At 36.4% G+C, this 24,263-nt stretch overlaps 4 protein-coding genes across 5 annotated transcripts in view; 1 reads left to right on the top strand and 3 right to left on the bottom strand.

Annotated features, from left to right (window-relative positions):
* Positions 1–11,520, bottom strand: part of LOC106087860 (ESF1 homolog) — a 71,775-nt gene extending 60,255 nt beyond the window's left edge. Inside the window, exons 1-3 of one of the 2 annotated variants that reach the window (XM_059368287.1) lie at positions 10,502–11,520; positions 8,945–10,442; positions 8,782–8,888 (exon numbers count right to left, since the gene is read on the bottom strand). In XM_059368287.1, the coding sequence (XP_059224270.1) occupies positions 8,866–8,888; positions 8,945–10,442; positions 10,502–11,407 (2,427 nt within the window). In that variant the 5' untranslated portion in view covers positions 11,408–11,520 and the 3' untranslated portion in view covers positions 8,782–8,865. Of the gene's footprint in view, positions 1–8,781; positions 8,889–8,944; positions 10,443–10,501 lie in introns of those variants that run through there. The other variant, XM_013253053.2, reaches the window with a different exon arrangement.
* Positions 1,776–3,115, bottom strand: LOC106087861 (plancitoxin-1). The gene is made up of 2 exons (XM_013253055.2): positions 2,928–3,115; positions 1,776–2,860 (listed from the first exon to the last, which is right to left on the bottom strand). Exons 1-2 carry the CDS (start codon positions 3,047–3,049, stop codon positions 1,873–1,875), a joined length of 1,110 nt encoding a protein of 369 aa, XP_013108509.2. The 5' UTR covers positions 3,050–3,115; the 3' UTR covers positions 1,776–1,872.
* A 1,869-nt stretch (positions 11,521–13,389) lies between the features above and the next one.
* LOC106087849 (poly(A) RNA polymerase, mitochondrial) lies at positions 13,390–24,108 on the top strand. Its single transcript, XM_013253036.2, has 3 exons — positions 13,390–13,591; positions 13,661–14,516; positions 23,011–24,108. Exons 1-3 carry the CDS (start codon positions 13,492–13,494, stop codon positions 23,942–23,944), a joined length of 1,890 nt encoding a protein of 629 aa, XP_013108490.2. The 5' UTR covers positions 13,390–13,491; the 3' UTR covers positions 23,945–24,108.
* Positions 17,333–22,574, bottom strand: LOC106087855 (tetraspanin-2A). Its single transcript, XM_013253045.2, has 2 exons — positions 22,447–22,574; positions 17,333–18,304 (listed from the first exon to the last, which is right to left on the bottom strand). Exon 2 carries the CDS (start codon positions 18,291–18,293, stop codon positions 17,568–17,570), a length of 726 nt encoding a protein of 241 aa, XP_013108499.1. The 5' UTR covers positions 18,294–18,304; positions 22,447–22,574; the 3' UTR covers positions 17,333–17,567.
* Positions 24,109–24,263: the final 155 nt, after the last annotated feature.

The raw sequence follows: 24,263 nt of genomic DNA, 5'->3' as shown, positions 1-24,263 counted from the left end.
CTACCTTAAGTTCTTCGTTATAAAAAAGTAGGCTCCCTATTATGAAGTTAAGACTTAAATCGCAGATCAATCACTGATAGCGTTGCTAGTATTAAGGATTTATTTTCGAAAATGGCGACTAAATTTTTGACTTGGGGACTTGGAGAAAAAATTGGGGATTTTTTGGGGAGAAATTTTTTGCCTAGTTTTTACCATTACATTTTCTTGGAGCAATTTTTTATAAACATTTAGATAACTTAAATCAGTACAATTTGCACCAAGTTGTAGTTGCTTTGTTATAATTTAAAACTATATAATGCAAACCACGATTAACAGTTTGTTATTATCTGTAATCGCATGATTCGATAACTATCCAGGACAACTTTGCAATGAAATTCTATCCAGAACATATGACTTGCATTTGATAAGATAAAAATAAAACACAACAACTGTGCCAATGAAATATTATATCCCTGTATGTTATACAATACAGTGTTATCGACTGGTATTGCAAGATTACGATTGCAATCTATCCAGTCCAAGTTGACAATGGTTATCTTTTCAGCACACCTGACTTGCATTGAATGTATAATGGCAAAAAAAAACAGACCTTATAACGCTGTCTATTTATTACAACTTCAAAAATTTATATTCGTGCCTTCACGTTACCCAAATCCTTAATCGGTTTGACCTCAGAAAAAAATGTATTTAGTCCAAGAAATGAATACTATTTTTGTTTCATAGAAATCCTTTCCAAATATTTTGGGGATTTTTATTGGGGATATTCACTTGAAATTGGTGATTTTTGAGGACAAAAGATTCTAAAAATTGGGGACAAGGTACGGAAAAATATAGGCAACCCTACTCACGGATGCCAGGGAAGCCTCTATGCAGTTCCTTAACAGAATGTTCTCGGTAAAATTTGGAAGAAAATTGTACCCATCTAAAAGAGTTTCTCTCGCAAATTCATAAGTATTCTTCATAAGTATTTTTCCTCCCATTTTAACCCTTTTGACCATATTTTTTGTGTGTTTGAGCCTTAAAGATTCATTTATTTCTTTAGTGGGTCTTTCCAGAATTTTTTTGTTTCGTTGTTCTTTGAATGTATCCATTTCATAAGGAAGAAAGGGTCGCTTTCTTTATCGCCTCCAAGTTTTTCCAACATTTGACTTTCCCTCTCTCAAAATTTGCCTCCCTAATGGTGTCATCCAAAATAAATAATAATTTTTGTTAATTGATTGTAAAAAGGAAAACTTAAAACCATAAAATCTTAAAATATTTGTAATTATAAAAAAAACACTGAATATTTGTATGCAATTTATCTAGGATATTAATTAGTTTTAAGTAACATTATTGTGAGTATATATTAAAGAAAAATCTTTTTTATTATAAAAAAAAAACAAAACGAAACTGTAATGAAAGCAACAAACCAAAATTATTTAAAAAAAAAAGAGAAAAAACTAATTATTTATCAAGCTCTCCTTACCCTAAACCAACAAAAGCACACTCACACCAACCAGCACACTTTTGTATTAATAACACAAAAAAACTTAGATTAAAAAAAAATGAAAAACAAAAAATAAATTGTTTGTATGTATCTTACTATGTATGTATTTCGTTTGCTGTTCTGTTTTTATATAACAAAGAAAAGAAAACTCTATATTATAATGTTTCTAACTTCTAGCGATAAGCAAGGAGCGCGGCACCAGCATAGCAGCAGCCCCAACTAATACGACAGTAACTTAAAATAATTTGTAAAATGTTAAGTTAAGCATATGAACTATATATATATATATATATATATATTAGAAGACCTTATATAATAATAAAAATAATAAAGAAATTAAAAAAATATATAAAATTCGAGTTTTTTATTTCCTTTACTTAATTTCTTTAATGGCATTTTTCATAATCTTCCACCAAATTGCGATATTGTTTGGCCAGCTTGGAATTTTGTTGGCACAAAACTCCTCCTCCACGCTGCAGCTGATGTTCTTGGCGATTTATATCGCCCACACATAACCAATTGCTGGTGCTGGGTATACGCCAACGCCAAAATTTCAAACCCACACTTTGGGAAACCGCCCATTTAGAGTGATCTTGTGAAGTTTTAAAATCCAAACCCAAATCCTCGGACTTGAGACCTACTACATTGTAGACATTGTCATTGAGCGAGCAGTTTGAAGGTAGATTGCCAGCACCATTACGCCAAGTTTCCACCAAGAGATGGGTATCCAATACAGGGGCCAATAAATCTTCGTAAAGCTCTTGGTTAAATTTACTGGATTTGGCAAACGACTTAAAAGTGTTGCCCTCCAAGGAAACCAAATTTAAGACATTGCTAAAAGGTTTTTGAGAAATCCACTGCTTTCTAATCACCTTTTCCAAGGCAGGGAATTTTCGCTCAAAAATCTCAGGCACTTGATGAAAATAGATGTTGGGCTCATTAAATAACAACTGCTCGCCCACCTTCTCCATTTCGCCGGCAGGAAATGTAACACACAGAAAACTTTGCCCATAATGAGCCCCCGTTTTAGGATATTCATATTTTGGTATGGCTGGAAACTTAGGCACTGAATGTATAAGCCATAAACCCGTCACACCATCACTGGCCAACACTCCTTTGGTATGGCCTCCATCAAAGATTACCGTGCCATTGGGATATTCATCATTATAGGCCATTAATAGCAAATTATCATTGGCAAACAGAGGCTCCAAGGTCAAGGCTGCCATGGAACTAGATTCATTTATCTTTCTACTCGACATATGCCACTGTTCATAAGATTTGCTGCTCATATACAAATAATGTAAACCACTATCATCTAAGGGCTTGGCTGCATCTTTGGCAGCATAATGCATGGGCAATTTGTATAAATAAAACCTAAAATATTGAAGCAGCAGTAGTCAAGGAAATTTCTAAGAAATACTTTAAACATTTCTCTACCCACCAATCCACATTATCGCCTTTTTCATCTTTGCAAGAAACCTTCGAAGGACTTGTTGCTTGCCAGGAGGACTCAGGTAGATTTACAAACAATAGAAACAATAAGCATTGCACAAACAAATCCATTGTTTGTTTGAGGAATGTAAAAAAGCAACACGGAGCACTATCACACTAAAAACGTCTTGCTCTGAACTCTACCAAAACTATACTGAGCAAGCGAAACTCATGTTATTTGGAAGAGGGGATTAAATTCAAACAGAGAGCAGCTAGAATGCTATGTGCAATACCATACAACAACAATGGAAGTATAGAATTACAACATAAAGGGCATTGATATCGTTTCATCAAGACTTAAAAATATAGCAGAGACGTGGTGAAAGGAAGTTTCAAGGGTGAAACAACGAAAAGCGTGCTAAGTTCGGTCGGGCCGAATCTTTTATACCCTCCAGCATGGATCGCATTTGTCAAGTTCTTTAAATGACTTTTTCGAATAGAAAAACACCAGTCATAGAAAAACATCACCTTTAAAATTTCAGGAAAATCAGTAATAATTGCGCCCTCCAGTGGCTTAAAAAGTCAAACTTAGAGATCGGTTTATATGGCAGCTATGTCAGGTTATATACCGAATAGTTGTTGGAAGCAATGCCAAAACGACATATGCAAAATTTCAACCATATTGGATAAGAATTTCCCCCTTTAGTCCAAGAAGTCTAAACAGAAGATCGGTTTGAATGGCGGCTATATCAGAATATAGACTGATTTAGACCATACTTAACACAGTTGTTGGAAGTCGGAGAAATCGGATAAGAACTGCGCCCTCTAGAAGCTCTAGAAGTCAAGACCCAAGGTCGGTTTATATGCCAGCTATATCAAGTTATGAACCAATTTAGACCATACCTGGCACAGTTGTCGGATTTGATACCAAAAACCACGTGCAAAATTTCAGCCAAATCGGATAAGAATTGCGCCCTGTAAAGCTCAAGAAGTCAAAATCCAAGTTCGGTTTATATAGCAGCTATATCAAAACATGGACCGATTTAGCCCATTTACAATCCCAACCGCCTTACAGAAGTATTTGAGCAAAATTTCAAGCGCCTAGCTTTAATCCTTCGAAAGTTAGCATGCTTTCGACAGACGAAAGGACGGACGGACCGAAGGACTGACGGACGTGAGGATGGACGGTTGGAAGGACGGACGGACGGGAGGACATGGCTAGATCGACTTAAAATGTCATGACGATCAAGAATATATATACTTTATGGGATCTCAATATATTGGGTTGCCCAAAAAGTAATTGCGGATTTTTTAAAAGAAAGTAAATGCATTTTTGATAAAACTTAGAATGAACTTTAATCAAATATACTTTTTTTACACTTTTTTTCTAAAGCAAGCTAAAAGTAACAGCTGATAACTGACAGAAGAAAGAATGCAATTACAGAGTCACAAGCTGTGAAAAAATTTGTCTACGCCGACTATATGAAAAATCCGCAATTACTTTTTGGGCAACCCAATATATACTTTATGGGATCTATCGGTCTGTTGGTTGTCCCGGTTTGCGTTTACACCGTGTTTTCAAAAGACTTCTTTGCTGGAGCTTCTTCATCCATTGTGATAACATGACCTAGCCAACGCAGCCGTTGTATTTTGATACGTGTAACTATGCTATCGTCGTCATACAGCTCACACAGCTCATGGTTCATACGACGCCTATATTCTTCATTAACGCAAACTGGTCCATATATTTTTTTTTTTTTGAGGCCACCGTGGTGCAGAGGTTAGCATGTCCACCTATGACGCGAACAACAAAAAATGTTCAATGCTGTCTACATTTGTGAGATATCATGCCATGGTGTCGCTATGCGTCACGCCGTTCATTATTGAGCTTAAACTTTAATCTGACTCATTGATATGAGAGAAGTATCCCCTGTCCCTTAACGGAACTTTCACGGGAAATTTAGTAGTGGTCCATGGAATATTTCTCTCAAACACTCCATGCCTCAGAACCATATAACAAGACGGATAGTATCAGTGTAATCTTCGTCTGTCGAGAGATGGCCTTGTTTGTAAGCTGCTTACTTAATCCAAACTAGCATCTGTTTGCCAGCATTCGTTTCGTTCGTATGGCAAGGCGAGTTTTTGGCGCCTTTAAAACCCCAATGGCCACCCTTTTCCCGCGGCGATAGGTCCTTCGGACCGAAACGAGCTTGCTTACCTACAGGAGCTTGACGAGAATCGCCAACTCCGCATAAAAATGTAGTTAAAACAACAGCATTTATTTCGGTTACGGCGGTCCCGAGGTAGATAAAGTTGCTGACTATCTCACATTGTGGTTCCCAACTTTCTCCATTTTCTTTATCTGGTCGGTTGTTCAAGGCGTTTTAGGTGTTGAAACCATCCATTTTATCTTATCTCCATTTACTGCCAGACTTGAGGTTTTAATCTTTCATGCAGTACGTTCGAGAGTATCCTGTATGTGAAGGGGAAGAGACTTTTTACTCTATAGTACTCACATTCCGTCTTGTCTTCTTTCTTGTGTACGGGACATAGTATGCTGAGGTTCCAATCATCGGGTATGCGTTTTTCTAGCCAGATTGAGCACACAAGCTGATGCATACGCCCAATCAGCGTGTCGCCTCCGGTCTTAAATAGTTCAGCGGATAACCCGTCGGCTCCTGCTGCCTTGTTGTTCTCCAGTCGGGTCCTTATTCAGACTAGGAGTTAAACATACTAGACCGATAACAGGGATTAGTTATGCGGTATCCTCTTCACCGTCTACGTCGGACACTAGCAGTTGGTTAAAATGATCTTTCCATATCCTCAGCATGCTATCTGTTTCAGTTAACAGACTTACTTTTTTGTCTCTGTAGGAGGGTGTGCCTGCACCAAAGCCATCAGTTTGATTTCTTCATCTCAAATGTAAACACAAACCTCCTCGAGGTGTCACTTGGGTAGCTACCTTAAACATCCGTTAAATGTAGTGAGCTAAACAGTGCCACGAGTTCACCTGTTGAACGGTAAAAAGATGGGTTGGGGCGTCGGCTTAGTAGCCCCTGACCAGAAGACTTGAAGAAATCCCCCCTATGTAGACGACCCCCACAAAAATTTTAAGGACCATGATTTGCTTATCAAATTACAACAGTTGCGTTGGCTACGTTATGTTGTCAGAATGGATAAAGAAGCCTCAGAAAAGAAGTCTTTTACGGTGGTACTCGCAAACCAGGCACGACCAAGAGCCAGATGGAAAAATCAAGTGGAGGGAGACATCTCGAAACTCGGCGTCAGAGATTTTGGAAGGAGCACAGAAGATCGAGGCTTATACGAATATGGTGCTCAAATAAAATGCCAAATAAAATGAAGTAGAGTTCGATTCTAAAATTAACATGTCTGGGAACCGCCGCAGACTTAAAAAACCTCACAGACGGACATGTGAGTAGTCGAAAACAAAGTACGACTCCGATAAAAGTATTTGATAGTAGAGCACAAGTTGTATACCCACTATGTTATGCTGTTCACTGAAGCGGCAGCCCTTGCTGATGAACGAATCCATCGGGTCAATCTGGTACGTACAACCAGCAGCCATGGGATTGATACCCACAATCATAGGGTATACTAATCTAGGTATGAATAGGCCATACTATTCTAGTCATTTCATTTCCAACATCTCGAAATATTTATATGCGACCCCAGAAAATATTCCTATTTTTGATCGTTTTGACATACTGAGTCCATCCAGCCATTTCTGTCCGCCGGTCTTTCTGCCTATCTATCGAAATCAAGATAACTATCGAACGATAAGAGATATTCACATGAAATCTTGCACAGAGATTTTCTATTGATTTAGGTCTTTGAAGACATATCGGTTCATATTTGGATATAGCTCGCATATAAAGTTTTCCTTCGATTTGATTTCTGGAGCCCCTAAAAGACTCAATTTTTCTCCGATTTGTCTGAAAACTTGTACGGAGTGTTTTATTATGACTTCCAACATCCGAGGTAAGTATTGTTTTAATTGGTGTATAACCTCACATATCTCCCATATAAACCCATCTCCCGATTTTACTGATTTATTAACCGATTTGCCTAAAATTGTACAATAGTTTTTTATTACGACAACTGTCCCAAGTACGATAAAAATCCGACTATAATATGATATAGCTCCCATAAAAACCGATTTCCCGATTTGAGATCTTTAGCCCCTGAAAGCCTCAATTGTTATTCGATATGGATGAAATTTTCTGTGTAGTCTTCGTCGTCGTATCCACATATCTTTATATAGAGTTGGCGATCCTCGCCAAGCACATATAGATCAGCAAGCTATCAGGGTATTACGGTAAATGAGGCTACCGATGAGCTAGCCAAGCTGAATTAGTGCCAGGTTCGGATTATTAGAAAGGGGGATCGGCACGGGAAACATATCAGACCCACCCAGGTCGAGTTCCTATGCCCCCATATGTGTGGTGTTAATATTCATCAGGAGAAGCTCAGCTAAGATCAACCTGGCGCGTCCAAAGGCTGCGGATAGTGGCATGTTCTATACGGAATTAATGTAACTGTAGTCGTGGATAGCAAGTAGAGAATCTCTGTTAGAGGACGGGCGGCACTGGCTCTATCATAAATACTGAGAGCCTATAATGTTCGATAAATAACCAATGACAAAAAGTTCCCGCGGCGATTAGTCCTTTGGACCGGTACAAGCTTCCTCAATTATTGAGCTGGACGATATTACACGACCTCCACGTATAAATGTGACTACAACAACAACAACCAGTATGGTGTTCATGGGTTGTTTCCCACTAGAAGTTTTGGTTTGTCGTCACAGTGGTATAATAATAGACAAAAATTATTTAACGAGTCTGTTTCAGAATAGACCCCACAACTTCAACTAACATCGCACAGAGCACAGCGAGATGAAATGCATTTAGAGGGGTGTAAGATTATAGAAACTCCCACACTCTTGGACACAGAATTATATGTTAACAACTGATTCTCAATTTGAATGCGCTCAGACAGCTTATCCTCTCGTCATTTTTTAATTTAGGGGCTAAGGTCTTAGCACCACATACAAAACTTTTGTATAAGACTTCCGCTATTCATGTGCTCATGTGCTCAAGAGCATAATTGCCAAAAACACTAACATTTGGTCACTCTACTCGACCGGTTATTCCTCAAAATAAGCTGTTGCTCTCTATAAAATCTGCTGATTTCGATGAGTTCATGAACGAATGAAAAAGTCGCATGTTAGTGATTTCAGTGGTAAATGGGTAAAATGGTTTCTAGGATAGCTTAATCAAGTTGTGAACAGAACGGAACTGGATGTTGCATATCACATCATATAAGAGAATTAAAATAGGAAAACGGGCCCTTTATGATATTATGCACAGACCGAATTATCATGGATGTTAGAAAACAATGCTGACCCATACAGAATAATTTAATGGGAGTTTTGCAGTGATGCAGATAAAACCATATTTTATGTGTCAAACCTTATAGCACCATATCGTAGAAAGCTAACGTTGAAACCAAAATATCGCTGCCCACATGCAAACACACAAACATCTATAGCAACCTCTGTTAAATGAGAAAGAGTTTGGAGTATTCGAGAGGAAACTCCTTAGTAAAATACATAAACCTGTATGCTAAAGTTGAACATTAAAAATGATAAATTTTGTGGGATCGAACTTAAAGTGCTTGTAGGTCCCAACAGTTATATTTCTGAAGAAACCCACCCGGAAAACCTGAGAACAACTCGAATTACCAAGATACCTAGTTCACTAAGGATTAAACCAAGTCCGTTCGATAATAGTCGATATTTGGCTTTGAGAATTAAAATGAATGGGCACATATGTGTCCTGCCTTAATTGGGTGTTCCGAATATAATTTATATGCTGAACTGTTCTACATTTTTCCAAAGAATATTTTTATAAAACACAATTGATTTTCCATCATAGATTAAAAAAATAATTCCCTAAATTTAACTAAATATTTATATACAGTTGGCAGTATTATAACAGTTTCACCTACCTTGTTGTTTCATTTGAATTTTGCGTTTCAAACTCTTGACCAACATAACATTCTCAATATTTTTCTTAGGCTTTTTGGCACTCTCCTCTTCACTTACGCCATCTGCTGACCTATTATTTGCTTCACTTTCGCCATGACGACGTTTTAGTTTTTCTTGTATTAATCGCTCCATACCTTGAGTCTTCTTGAAATGCGGATCGGTGGGATCAATATTAAATTCATGAGATGTGAATACTGCTGTGAAACGGTTATCACTCAAATTTAGTTGAAAGTTGTCTTCTACCGGTTTATTTGATTCCTCTATGGAAGTTTTCGATTTTTTCAGTTGTTTGCGGCGTTTCTTTTTCGATTTTGTATCCTGTTCACTTTTTAAAATCTTTTCCAAACTGAAATGCTGTTTGCTTTGCTCCTCCTGGTTGTCATCCAACAGCAACTCTAACTCCTTGGCCTGCTTTTCTTCTTGCTCATCTTGTTCAGCCTTCAGTTGTTTTTGTTTCTTTTGTTTTTCTTTGCGTTTTGCCTTTGGATCTACGAAATCACCATTGGCAAATTCCTCAGCAAAGTAAGGATCATTCATGTCGACGCCATCGGGTAAAGAATCGAGATCGGATTCAGACTCAACACCTGCTGCTTGCAGTTTCTTCTTCTTGCGTTCCTCCTTACGTTTTTTGTTCTTCTCACTGCGTTTCAGTAAAACTTTTTCAATTGGAGTCAAATCTGCCTTGGGTTTATTCTCCAAATCATCCTCCATGTCTTTTTCATCGTCCTTTTTGGACTCATTAACTTCCCATGTAAATTCCATTGCATATTTCTTTTTCTCCTTTTCTTTTTGTTCCTTTTCATTTATTTCAGCTAACAAGGCCTTGTATTTGTTGATAACCTCTTCCTTCTTTTTGGATTTATTTTTCGATTTTTTATCACCATTTTGTTTGATTATAGAGGATTCTTTCTCTTGCAGGGATTCTTCTTCAGAATCTTTCTCATCATCGTGTTCTTCGACTTCCTCTTCACTGCTATAAGCAACGATTTTTCTCAAATCTTTATCGCTTATACCATCCATTTTACCAGAAGATAATTTATCACCCAACTCCTTTCTATCCACCTCCGTTTCATCCCATGTAAGATCCACTTTGGCCTGCTGCAGAGCTGTTGTGGTAAACTGACGTGGTTGGTAAGTACTGACATCTGGCATTTCTGTGCACACATCTGAAGGCTCGTCATCATCAAATGTGGTATCATCGGGTATATAGCGCAGATCAACTTTTGTAGCTGAACTTTCGTATTCGATACCATCACATTCCCTATAAATCTTATCCGCAGTCTCAATACTGTCCAGTTCCACTACAGCATAGTAATAACGCAGACGATTCAATTGATATTGCCTCAATTTTTCCATATGGTAGTCATCGCCTTCTTCAGCGTCGCTGTCTTGGGCCAATGCCAGTTCATCCTCACTATCTGAGGAGTCTTTCTTTTTCTTGTCCTTCGTTTTATTGTTCTAAAAGATAAATCTATGCTTTAATTTCTTCATATTAATTTAAATATTTTGTAACCTACCTTGATGTTGTTGCTCCGAGAGTCTTTGTCCAAGCCCACCAACTCTGGAGGTCCGTGCATTTCTTCTTCCTTCATGCGTTCTTTGCCAAATTGCGATGGATATATTTTAACACTTAGTATGGTTCCACCTCTTGGTAGAAATGAACTGAATAGTACCATTAAATCAACAGCCCTGATACGATCCCAATCCATATTACACACCGCTAAACGTCTGGTGGATTCATCTGTAGTGTCAGCATCATTGTCCAGTTCTCCCCAGACATGGTCTATATACATTTCGGGATCTTCATCCTCGGAGGACTCATCATCTGAGGAGGAATCTGTTATTAGGCGACCTTCACCTCTGGCATAATCAATATCTGGATCTAAAAGTCTTTCCCGAAGGGTTTTGGGAACTTCTTCGTCGTCACTTGTTAAGGCGTCATTTTCATTCTCAACATCACTTTCACGCAAGATTGCCTTTTCCTCCTTCTCACGTTCGGCTTCTTCATTTTCCGAGGCAGAATTTTGTTCTTCACTAACGACAGTTTTATCGTCCTTTTCGGCATCGACGTCATCATCTTCCTCTTCTTCACTGGAGTTCAATTCGTAATATTTCTTAAGGTCTTCGCTGGTGCTTTTGTTAAGGCGGCGACCATATTTATCCACAGTGTATTTTACTTTGAATTTATCATTGGTAAACATTCCCTCAAAACGTTTATCAATTTTAACTTTCCTCTGCACCTTGGGCAAACTTTTGAAGCGTGGATCGGTGACCAAATGTTGGAAACGTTCATCCTGCCAAATTCCGCTGCCTTTGCCTCCGCCACTCACACCAACATTATTTGTTGATTTTTTATCACCATTTTGCTTAGAATTTCCTACATTCGTTTTCTTTGCTCTAGACTTCATTTTATCTTTGGCCATTTTTATTATTGGCTTCCACAATTCATAAATTTTTCACTTTTTTAAAATTTTTGCGGCGAGAAACACGCACTACTTGAACAAGAAAAACAAACTTAAACTTGCACGTGCAGGGTCACCAATAGCAAACATAAATCCCATAGAAGAATTTAAAAGTAGCCAACGGGAGATGAAATAAAAAAAAATAATAACAATGTCAAGATGATTAACAATTGTTTTATAAATGAGAATGATTTAAATTGCTACCCTAATAAACGATAAAATTAATCAAAAACAAAATTAAACATATGAATATATAATTCTTTTTCTAGTTCCTCGTATAGCTATTTGTTTACTTTATGATGTAATGGCAACCCTGCTTCAACAGATGATAATTTTACTATTAAAGAACCATTAGACCTTAAGAATGGTTGAAGGAATATTGTATCTACCACCTGCCAGGATTCACTGAATTTAGTTTAGGATATGTCAACTTATTTGCTTTGGTAAAGATAATTTTGCCAGAGGTGAATACTGCGCTTTATGGATAAATAAAACTATCTTTCCACTTAATGCTTTTAATCCCATGGCAGCCGGTTTTGTACCGGATTGATTGATGAATTCCTTCATCGGCAAAGGCTGCCGCCTCAGTGTAACACACACTGCTACTACAACAACAACAAGAACATCTAAATGCTTTAAGCTGAGTATTCTGTTCAATTTTTGAGCGGACATTGGCGGAACGTTAGCTAAAAATAGGAGGAAAAATAGAACTCTGCTTATAGTGAGGAATGTGGCAAAAAAATTAAAGTGGCAACACTTGAAACCATTGCCGGCATCATTTTTGTATGTTTTATTTATATTTTAGTGGTTCGTTTCTTTATTTATTGCCTAGAAAATAAATTACATAGAGAAAACAACAAGCGCAGATAATAAAACGTGTTTTGGTGCGAAAACAGAAACATTTGATTCCTGTCAAATTCCGCTCGCGGAGCAAATTTCAATTTTAGCGACTATTTCGAAAGTAGAAGAGAGTATCAGCCCTTATACATTAAAGTTGGCAGCACTGACACTACATCTGAAATAATTAAATATCAAAAAAACAAACAAAATAAGTCATTTTTAGTTTAAATAAATGTTTCGCGGAGTTCATATATGTGATTTTTCGTCCATTTCATTTACCAGTCTAGCGGATTCGCAGGCTTTTGGGTAAATAAAACGATGTTTGCGCTAAATGTTTTGTTCTTTAAACGATGGCAGCACTAACACAACTCCAAAATAATGAAATATCAACAAAACAAACAAAAAAAGTAATTTTAATTTGAAATACATTTTTCTCGGAGTGATTTCATTAAAATCCTAAGCAATTTTGCCACTTCAAAACGTTTAATCAGTAAATTAATATGTTGTGTTCTTCCTCTTTTAGCTTTGTCATTCAAATTGAATGATGACATCCACCGTGGATTAATAAAGGTAGTCTAACGCGAACAGTTTAAAACAGCTTGGCAAATTGAAGGCATTAAAGTCTGTCTGACTTCATTCACAGCGAAATGCCTATTAAATTATTGCGAAATTCGAGGGACACTTTTCTTTGTCAGAACACAAATAACAGAGACCCCAGTATTGAAACAGAGCCGATTCGGCCCATTTCGTGAGCATTTAATTACATTTGCAAAAAATTATGCAAAACTTATCCTGATGCCTAGACACGTCGCTACGATTTTGCTCATAAAACTCCGTTTACACTGCTCTTTAAATCCTTTTTAATGGCTCGGTCTCATGCGAACAGCTGAAAACAGCCGGTCAGACTTGATGGTATTAAGATGTCCGATTTTTGTTTACATTCTTTTTGTTTTCATGTTCTTTCTCTCTCTCTCTCTCTGCCTTGTGCAAACTTTTTTTTTTGCAAACGCGAACACACATTTTATTTCCTACAGGGCAATCGACCAGTAGCAAATACTCAGCTGTCAGTTAACAGCTGTTTATCTAACCCCACTTTGTTTTAGTCTCTTTGGTTTTTGTTTTGTCCACAGAAAGTTAATTTTCCTGTAGATTCGGGAAAATTATAAAATTTTCAATAAAATTTGGTGTTAAATTCCTACGAAATTATGTTAAATATAATTAAACGTTGCTATAATCCCAAAATATGTGTAAATACCTCTATGTACGCCAGATATTTCAGCAGCAAGAGTGTGCCCGGCTCCCAAGGTAGGTTTATGTTTTTTGTTCAAAATTTGTTTAAACTAAACTTTTTGGAGCCATTTTTTCCCATATCAGCTGCCATACCATCATTTGAAGATTTTGTGCTGAAACATCAGGAAGAAGCAACACGCAGTGTGGTGGTTCAAGTTAGTTCGGAAAAATCATTCCCAGAGTTATACAACTATTGCCGCGATTTTGGCAATATTGTGGGCGCTTTTCATTATTGTGTGCGTCATGATGATATACAACACTATATACTATTGGAATATGAAAATGCCCAACAAGCCTCGGCAGCCATTGATTCTTCGGCCTATAATGAAGATCTTACTGGAGTGCCAGTAAGATCACCCTTTCTGTGGTTTAGAGCCACAGGCCGTAAAACAGTGCAACGAGACACTGTCTCTGGGACAAAAACAAATTTGTCCATTTTGGATGGCAATCGAATAATGGAGACAGAGACCTTGGATTCGATGTTAAAAGGCGCTGAAAATATAGAGCAACAGATATCTCTTTTGTATGAGAACACAAAATTAAACGACTTGGGCATAAGGCTGCGTTTTCTGGCTGCCTCGCAAGTACAACAGGCTATTTCGGGAATGTTTCCTCTAGCCAAAGCATTACCGTTTGGATCATCGGTGAATGCTTTTGGTAAGATGGGCTGTGATCTAGATTTAATTTTGCGCTTAGACGAGGAATACAAGGGACCTGATGCCAAAAAGCGACCAGAATCACGTTTGGTATTTCACACCAAAGAGAATTTGACAAATGGACGCTCGCAGACACAAAGACAAATGGAAAGTATTGGTGATATGTTGCATTTATTTTTGCCCGGGGTGTGTCACGTAAGGAGGATACTGCAAGCCAGAGTGCCAATCATCAAGTACCACCATGAGCATCTAAATTTGGAAATTGACTTGTCAATGAGTAATCTGTGAGTACAATTTTAAATATTTTTTTGTTTTTGCAAGTGTGTAGCTTAAAAATCTAAGAGTAAAAAATTCAAATCATACATGGCAAACTTAATGAACTGAAGCAGTTTAACTAGAAGAAATAACGGAAACAGGCAAAATCTTTGCCTAAGCCAAGAGTACTTAAAACCCTTACTTCTCCTATGTCGATATTGAATGTTTTGTTAAGATGTTAATGAAAATTTCGTTGACAAATAGAGGGAAACCTGAGTCCTGTGACAAAATTGAATGTTTTGAGGAGTTGTCAACGAAAATCCCGTCGATAAATAGTGGGAAACCTTTAATTTAACTTTATTATAAGGGGATATTTTAAAGGTAGAATATCGTAGTGAGCTTGTTATTGTACTTGTTGTAGCAGTGTATTGTGTTCTATCCTTCGTCTGCATGGCTCTGCTGAATCCAGGAACTCTGCGATTAAGATGGCGTATATCCGTCTGAGTCTGAGTGGAGAAGGTCCGGCTGCACGTTGGCATCATTCCTAGCTCTGTAGAAGTGAAGATGGCTGCATCTGCCGGAACGCGGTTGAGCCAGTGTCCTCTCGACACAGTATCTCTTGAACTGCCACCATGAGAATCACCCGAATTTCCAACTCACTGAGCTAGAATCCTCTCTTAGACATGTCACGAAGAGAATCTGAATGTTTAAATACGCGATCCGACAAAACAATACCTATCCACTCACAACCCCCATATACAGAAGGGGTTCACAGGATATTCATCAGGATAATGTTACCATAGCGACTTAATTGTATCAGCGAAAAATAGTCCGTGTTCGACGATCACCAATAATAGAAATTAATGATAAGGCCTATTTGCAAAATCAACCACAGCTACTTTCAATGTGATTTAGTGTTTCCCAAACTAAGCTAACTTCTCACAATATCAATTGAGTGCTGCCCGATTCAAATTTAAGCTCAATGATAAGGGGCTTCTTTCACTTGATTAAAATCCGGTGTATCAATTTGAACTCAAATCGCTCAAGGTTAGCCCACACCATTCCCAATAGAGATGTGCACTTGAGTTGTCCTGTCACGCTGACACGCGTTAATCATGTGACTCGTGGGTGAGATCTAAATCAAATCACGTGATTATACGTGACCGTTTATCACGTGACTCATGGATGAGATCTAAATCCAATCACGTGATTATGCGTGACCGAGATTTAATTAAAATTATTGGTGCATGAGCGTGAGTGAGTGAAATCCTGTTCACGTCATAAAAAGTTCGTGAGCCAAGGTTGGAAAAGTCAATACTTCAGTACTATTTTAAGTTATTTTTCTACCCGGAAATATCATAGTACCCCCGCGAACGATTTAGTACCTTTCGATGCACTAAGTTTTTTTTCCAGTATTTAGATGTTTTCGAGCTTTTATTTTTTTCCTGTTCGTCGATCAAATTATGTCCGCCCGGCTATTAAATTTGCCGTATGCAGGTCGTTTGGGATTTTAATGGGACAATATCAATGGGACATGTTGAGAGGGGAGGGCCCCTGAAGCTTGACACTTATTTTCCATATGAGAATCGGGTTCTACTTCTTTCATTTTGGTCCCACATTGTACCTATTGGTCTATATGTCGGTTTGCACGGTTTTGGGTTGGGGAGTTCCCCTGAGGTGCTTGACTCAAAATTCGAATATCTTATTTCCGTGTTTTGGGTTATTATCAATCTACAATCAAGAATTTGAACAAATCGGTTCACCCATACTAATTTATACTCGCATATATCGTAAAATATGGGCACCTTTTGACTTCGGGTAGGTTATAAAGGACATAGATACTTAGTAAGTACAGTAATCGGTAAGGCAGCATTTTTCCCGAGAGAATTTTTTGATTTCTGTACTCGAATATTTTTGAAGCAAAACAAAAAAGCACTTTTTCGGTCCAAAAGTACTTTTTACTGCTATTTAAAATTTTTTATTTCCATCCCTGGCGTGAGCGTGAGTGAAAATTCACTCACATGCGCATGTCTTATTCCCAATATCGGTCCTGCATGCAACACCATGACACAAATCACCTATTAAACAGTGCCGGAGATATAACCACACCTTGGGGAACTACCGTAGAGTGATACAGGGAGTTCCTCAAAGCGGGGTGATATCTCCGGCACTGTTTAACCTCTACCTATCCTCCATTCCACCCTCTCCAGATGGCATAGAGATCGTATCATATGCGGACGATTGTACTATCGTGGCAGCAGGCCCCCACCCATTTGTGACACGCAGTGAAATATACAGATCTGTCAGAATGCCGTCCTCCGAACTGCGAACGGTCTGTCTCCTCAGTTCTTATGTGGACCATCTCCATCAAAGAAAGAGCAATTGACCTCCCCCTGCAAACCAGAGTAGTTCTGGCTCAATTACGTTCCGGGAGTTTTATCCGCCTCTACTCCTGCAGAGCAAGGATTGCAGACGAAAGATAGAACACAACAATCTTCTACAACAACAACAAATTACATATTTACATGCCTGGTAATATTGACAGACGTACTCACAGCGAATGTGGCTACAACAAAAACAACAACTTGTACCAGAGAGAATACCTTTTTTTCTTCCAATGAGAGCGGATTGGTCCAAGTTTTTGCTTTTCTTTCCGAGCTTTTATTTATTTTTTTTTATTTATTTTAAAGTAATGTTTATATTTCCTAGGCAACCATATAATTATTCCCTTTTACTTATTTTTTTAATTCTTTTTAAAAAATATTTTTTTCCTTCCAAAATTCCTATTTATCGAAAATGACGTTTGAAACCGATTTTTTTTTATTCTTCTCTTAATAGAGAAGAAATTTTTATTTTTTGGATTTTATATTCAAATATTCAGTTATCAAATATTTGTAAAAAATAAAAAAAACAATTTGAACTTAATAATTAATTAATGCATAAAATTACATGCAGTATTTTGTAAAACCAGTTCGTATGGCATGTGTTGTGTTGTGTGTGAAGAGGAAAAGTAATCGATGGCAACTTTTTTTTAATGTAAAATGAAAGAGAGCTAACTCCCTTCTTCAAGCTTTCGTGGGTTAACGTCTATAGGCTTGCACTTCTTCCTCCTCCTTCTTGACGGCTTGTACCAAAGCCAAACTCATGACGCCACATATAACGTTAAGCATACCCAAGGCCAAGGCAATGGCCACTATCCAAGTGGATTTGCCTTCGAAAAACCAGGTCAGCTCATCCACACAGCCATTAAAGAAACAATTACCACTGACAGCATCACGACAGGAACTGGGCAAGGGTTGGCGCAAATTCAAATAGTCCCAGGGACCACTGGCACCACAGCAACCAATGTTTTCTTGTATCATATTCAATACATATGAGGAATAGGGTGTTTCCGAAGAGCTGACAAAACGGCTTATACTGACTTGCAGCAGAGGTTGTAAGCTGGAATGCATGGTGCTGTATTCCAGCAGTAAAGCCGAACCCGCTATGGTGGCTATAAAACCAAAGATTTGAGTTCCGATAAACACAAATAGAGCCAAAGTGTTTTCCATTAGGGCAGAAAGACAGCCCAAAAAGCTAACAGCCATCATGATGATACTTATGCCAATTAAAATGTAGACACCAATGTAAAATGATTCAGCTTCTAAAATTTTCAACCATTCATTGAAACCAGGCTCAGCTCTTAGCCAGACAGTTAGGGCAAACAACGAGGTGGCTAACATCCAGGCTATGATGTTGAAACAGAATAGGGTATATTTTATGCAACCTATTTGTTTTTCCAAACTATTTTCTGTGGTGGTGGCCATATTGAATTAATCTGAAAGTGGAAATAGGGGATAACGGCAATATTAGTTTCTTTGATTGAGGATTTTTATAATTTATAAACGCATTTAAAAATTTATTTAAATGAAAACAAATTTTTTAATTATTGTGAAGCCTCAACCACATTATTTAACTAATTTTTAAATAAATTTGTTAAAATTTTGAATTTTGTGTGAATTTTCCTATTAAGTTTAGTTTTCTCGTCATTTTATTCATACTTAAATTTACTTTAGTTATTCTTAGTTGCGAGTTAGTTAGAATCGAGCTAGTAACCATGCGAGCTATTTTTTCCCCTTTATTTCATTGTGAATTTTTTCTTGTTTACAAATTGCGCATGGGGGCAAACTTCTACATATCAATGAGTGCTGTCCGATTGATGCTTAAGCGTCTCCTATTTGTAGCCGACAGTGCAACACTACTTGTGGGAAAAATTTTTACATGGCAGGAATATCCATTGTTGAAATTTTTTTCGGATGATATCGCCAGTATTCGAATCCAGACGTTCAGCGTCATAGGCGACATGCTAACCTCTATGTTACGGTGGCCTACGTTTTTATACCCTTCACTATAGGGTGGGGGTGTACTAATTTCGCCATTCTGTTTGTAAATCCTCCAAATACTCGTCTTAGTCCCCATAAAGTGTATATATTCTTGATCGTCATGACATTTTATGTCGATCTAGCCATGTCCGTCCGTCTGTCTGTCGAAAGCACGCCTACTTTCGAAGGAGTAAAGCTAGCCGCCTGAAATTTTACACAAATACTTCTTATTAGTTTAGGTCGGTTGGGATTGTTAATGGGCTATATCGGTCCATGTTTTGATATAGCTGCCATATAAACCGATCTTGGATCTTGACTTCTTGAGCCACTAGGGTGCACAATTTTTATACGATTTGGCCGAAATTTCGCATGAGGTGTTTTATTACGATTTCCAACAAATGTGCTGAGTATGGCTGAAATCGGCCCATAACTTGATATAGCTGTCATATAAACCTATCTGAGGTCTTGACTTCTTGAGCCTCTAGAGGGCGTAATTCCTCTCCGATTTGGCTGACATTTTGCACGACGTGTTAAGTTATGTTTTGCCATATAAACCGATCTTGAATCTTGACATCTAGCCAAATTTCCGATTTGGCTGAAATATCGCATGACGTTTTTTGTTATGACTTCTAAAAACTGTGCTCAGTGTGGTTTAAATCGGTCCATAATCTGATATAGCCGCCATTTAAACAGATCTGGGATCTTGATTTCTTGAGCCTCCAAAGGGGCGTACTTATTATCCGATTAAGAAGACTGAAGGTTGCCCGCAACCACTTTTGCAGAAGCTGTGAGGAAGAAGAAGAGACTATAAAACACCTGTGTGTGTGCGCCGCACTAGCAGTCAGAAGGAGTTTCCCTTTAGGTTCTCATTTCTTTGAGAACCTGCCTGATTTAGCGGATGTGAACATTCGCAAGTTATTGAGCTTTTTAAAACTATCTGAATGGTTCAATGGTAGAAACTAGAAGGCATCTTCCTTCTTCTGTTGCTGTGGTATCTCATTGAACGAAAACGTCTAAGTGAGTCTGATGGCAAACTGTCACTCAACCTAACCTAACAGGCATGAAAATAATTGGAGAACATACAACGTGACAATATAGATAAAGCAGCGCCACGCTACCTATATTTCGACAATCCCATGACAGCCGGTTGTACGTACCGGATTGATCCGATGGAATCTTTCATCGGCAAGGGCTACCGCCTCGGTGTACAACACACTGCTACAACAACAACAACAACCTATATTTTGACGAAGTTCAAGGAAAATAAAAGCGTTGAATACCCTTTTATCCCCAAAACAACACCACTGCGTCCTCCATTTTACATGGTCCAGTAGTTTCAGGGACGATCTTAAAGCCCAATCTCATATTTGTGAGCTATAACGCATCGTTGCCTTATTTATGTCTCGCTCACACTCGCTCACAGCAATTCCTGAATAAGTTTTTCGTTAATAATTCTTTTCTGGTCCTCAATTTCTCCAAGACTCGGGCCGATTAATTACGAAAGACATAGGTTGCGTTCATCTATGAATGAGTAGATCGTATTTAAAGGCGGACTCAAAAGATTTTTGATTACAAGATGGTTTTTTTGCGTTTTTTAAAGACAAAGCAATTTCCCAATATTAAATAGGGTTTCTTTTATATAAAATGTGAGATTTTTATGAATTTTAAATTTCTTTTCCGCATGTTTTGGAATACATTTTTATTTAATTTACAGTTCGCATTTTTGTTCAACTTTTAAAAAATTTTATTTTTTTGTGGGCATTTATATAATTAATTTGAAAGTCGTCTTTTTGTTTTAGTTTGTTTTATAATTTTGTATTATTTTTTTAAATTAAAATTACATTTTTTTATTTATTTTTTATTATGTTTTTAAATATTTTTAATTTTTTTATTTAATTTTAAAAATTTTTTTTCATAAATATTTTTTTACTTTTTAAAATTCTTTTTGTTTTAGTTTGTTTTATAATTTTGTATTATTTTTTTAAATTAAAATTAAATTTTTTTATTTCTTTTTTATTATGTTTTTAAATATTTTTTAATTTTTTTATTTAATTTTAAAAATTTTTTTTCATAAATATTTTTTTAATTTTTAAAATTTTTTGTTTGTGTTTTTTTAATTTTTTATTTATTTTTTTTAATTTTGATTATTTAAAAACTGTTTTATTTGTTTTTTTATTTTTATAAATAAAATAAGCAATTTTATTTTCTTATTTTTTAATTTTTTTAAATTTCTTTTATATACTTTTTCTATATAACATAACCAAACAATTATAAATATATTTTTTATGTTTTGTTTTTAATTTTTTATTGATTTTTTTAATAACATTTTAATTAATTTTGATTATTTAAAAATTGTTTTATTTGTTTTTTTGTATTTTTATTTATTTTTATAAATATTTTTATAAACAAAATATTTAATTTTATGTTTTAATTTTTTTTTATTCATATTTTTTATTTTTAGTTTTAAATTTTATTTGTGTTTTGCTATTTTAAAATTTCTTTTATTTTTAAAATTTTTTTTAGATTTTTATATTCTTCATTTTGAATTTTTTTTTAGTAAGTAATCTTTACTTTTTTACGATTTATCAAGAAATTACGATAATCAAAAAATCTTGAGTGGACAACAGAATTTTCTTGGCGAAAATTTAGTTTATTAATTTTTGGTGCCTTAAAATCATCCATTTACGGCCATGTTCAAAAAACTTAATGAACCCTTAAATCCGATGTATTCGACAGTTCTATAAAGGAAATCTGTCAAATAACCCTATTTCAAGCCCAAATTAAGTTTTGTGAATACCGGTGTTATTTTATTTCATTATGCACATCGTTTCTTTTTTATTGATTTGACTCATATTTGCAGTTTTAATTTTTTTTTGTGTTTGCTTATAAGCATTTGTAACACTTGGTGTGCTGTACTGTCTATAGGTTTAATGGTTTTCTTTGGGGCGTGTTATCGCGATCGTTTAGCAAATAAACCTTATCATCATTGATAGTCAACCTGTTCCGATGATTAATACACGCAATGTTGTCGCTGAATGGTGCAAGAATTTTAATGTTCTCTTTTTGTTGGCTTTTTGGGGTAGAGATAAAGTTTCTGTTTTTTTGAAGTGTTAGAGCAATGTTAATTTCCAAATCATTACATGGCTGTTTTTTAAAAAAAAAATGCTCTCACAAGGCTTATCATCTTTATTTTATAAAAAAACAGTAGAAATTTTCATATTTCATTTTTAATTTTCAGGTTTGTCATTTGAAAAGCGAAGACAATTTTAAAATCATTGTTTTGTTTATGTATAAAATTTAATTGGGATTATAAGGTGTATTTAAGTTTTAATTTCAAGTCATGAGGTCTTTATTTATAGCACAGATTTTCCGAAGATTTCTTTTTTATTTCAAAAATAGGTTTTTACATTTCCGTTCCTTAATTGTTCCAATATGTATTTTCTTTGAACAATCATAACCTTTGTGAAGATTTATCATAACCTCTTTTGTTCTTAACCACTTTTATTCACAATTTTTAGTTTTATTTACTATTTGTTTAATTATTGATTTATTCCTCGCCTTTCTTATTAGTTTTTTTCTGTTCTTGTTTCTTATTCACCTTTAAAATAATTTAATTTTCTTTTAAAACTCCCACCCGCCGCTTGTTTTCTTTTAAAACTTTTTTGTCGTTCGCAATTCGTTAAAAGTAAAATTCGTTTTGAATGTTCATTTACTCATAGCAAAGGTAGGCTAACTGATGATGGCATGGCTGGAATTCTCTAAAGCTTTACGTTTCATGTCGATAAGATAAGGAGCTATGATATGAATGAGTACGTGAAGCCAGCAACCAGCTAAGATAAGATAAAGTTATTGCTAAATTACAAAATTTTGTTATTCTTAACAAATAAATGAGTAAAGTGGTATATAATGGACAATATCGTCGTAGCATTCACTATTCTCTCACCCACGATTCGGAGAAACTTTTCTCTTCCACAACAGCAAAATGTAACAAATCCCCAGCAATATGAATGACCAGTTAGCTGATTCACTTCCGTTGTGTTTGCCATGGCTTTAGTTGTATGTGTGTGTCCGTTCTTGTGTTATCCACCAAAGGCCTTTTTGAAGGTTTCCATTTTTTTTTTTTAATTTTTATCTCTTTCCTATTGGATCTCTCTCATTTCAGTTCTGGTTTCTACATGTCCGAACTTTTGTTTATGTTTGGCGAATTTGATGAACGCGTTAGACCTCTGACATTCTGCATACGACGTTGGGCCCAAACGTGTGGCCTGACTAATCCTTCGCCTGGCCGTTGGATATCCAACTTCTCGCTAACCTGTTTGGTTATATTCTTTTTGCAGCAGGCCAAACAGCCCATATTGCCCGCCATAAATACTCTGATAAGATCGGCCACACCCGATGATATACGTGTCACCGAGGATGGCATTAACTGCACATTTGCTCGCAATTTCCAAGCCATAGGCTTTCGCAGCAACAATTCCTGCAGCATAGGCGAATTGCTATTGCAGTTCTTTGAGTTCTATTCCCAATTCGATTTCCAAAATAAGGCAATTTCTCTAAATGAAGCGCGAGCCCTCTCCAAGCCTGATCATTCTGCCTTGTACATAGTAAATCCCTTGGAACCCTTGCTGAATGTCAGCAAAAATGTAAGCCTAGAAGAGTGTGAGCGTTTGCGCATAGAAGTACGCAATGCCGCTTGGGTCCTCGAATCAGAGGTGGAAAATCAGCATCATGTGGATTTTGATAATAAAGAACAAGAGCCCTGGGGTCTGCTGAACTTGTTTAAGACTCCCGATAAAACCATAATAAGGCCAAATATGTTTTTCAAACCTCGCATCATAGAGGTTAGTGAATTGTTTGATCATAACGAATCCCCAACGCCTTCACCTGCAAAACCACAGACGGCGTCTACAAATACCGTAACTTCAACCGGCCTGGTCTTCAAAAACGCTCAAGTGAAACAAAAAATCGAAAGCATAAAATCCAATGCTAGGCAAGATGTAAAACAAATGCGTTTGAATTCTTCGGCAGGTATACAAACGTCAACAACTTCGAATAAATCACCGTCATCCTCCAAAGGTTCCAAACGCAGTAGATGAGTAACCTAGATTACCTCTCCAACTGCCTAAATCTGTCTGAGTATCTTAGTATTAAGATTTTCTTAAAAATAAATAAAAAATATTTGTTTTTTAGTTTTAAGTTAATTGGCTTTTCCCTTTTCTAACCATAAGACATTTCAAAACCAAGAGACTAGAGATTTTGTTAAGTGATTTTATTTGATATGAAAAAAATAAATATGGAAATTTGACAAATCGTAAATAGGCAGAGCTTTTAAATTAATTTTTTCTTGTACTAGATAAGTCCCTTCCCAAGGGAAAGGGTATTAAACCTACCCCACCCCAAGGGAAGAGTATTAAA

Source organism: Stomoxys calcitrans, chromosome 4 (genome assembly GCF_963082655.1).
Source record: "Stomoxys calcitrans chromosome 4, idStoCalc2.1, whole genome shotgun sequence".
Classification (NCBI taxonomy): Eukaryota; Metazoa; Arthropoda; class Insecta; order Diptera; family Muscidae; genus Stomoxys; species Stomoxys calcitrans.
The sequence above is the reverse complement of the archived record's forward strand: the minus strand, read 5'-3'. Positions and strand labels throughout refer to the sequence as shown.

What these genes read in the sequence shown, in the direction of transcription:
- LOC106087855 (XM_013253045.2), bottom strand. Translation starts at nt 18,293, where the DNA reads ATGGCCACCACCACAGAAAATAGTTTGGAAAAACAAATAGGTTGCATA.
- LOC106087861 (XM_013253055.2), bottom strand. Translation starts at nt 3,049, where the DNA reads ATGGATTTGTTTGTGCAATGCTTATTGTTTCTATTGTTTGTAAATCTA. An exon ending in AAAGGCGATAATGTGGATTG is followed by an intron (nt 2,861 to 2,927) that starts GTGGGTAGAGAA and finishes TCAATATTTTAG; the next exon opens with GTTTTATTTATACAAATTGC.
- LOC106087849 (XM_013253036.2), top strand. Translation starts at nt 13,492, where the DNA reads ATGTTAAATATAATTAAACGTTGCTATAATCCCAAAATATGTGTAAAT. An exon ending in GAGTGTGCCCGGCTCCCAAG is followed by an intron (nt 13,592 to 13,660) that starts GTAGGTTTATGT and finishes TTCCCATATCAG; the next exon opens with CTGCCATACCATCATTTGAA. An exon ending in GACTTGTCAATGAGTAATCT is followed by an intron (nt 14,517 to 23,010) that starts GTGAGTACAATT and finishes CTCTCATTTCAG; the next exon opens with TTCTGGTTTCTACATGTCCG.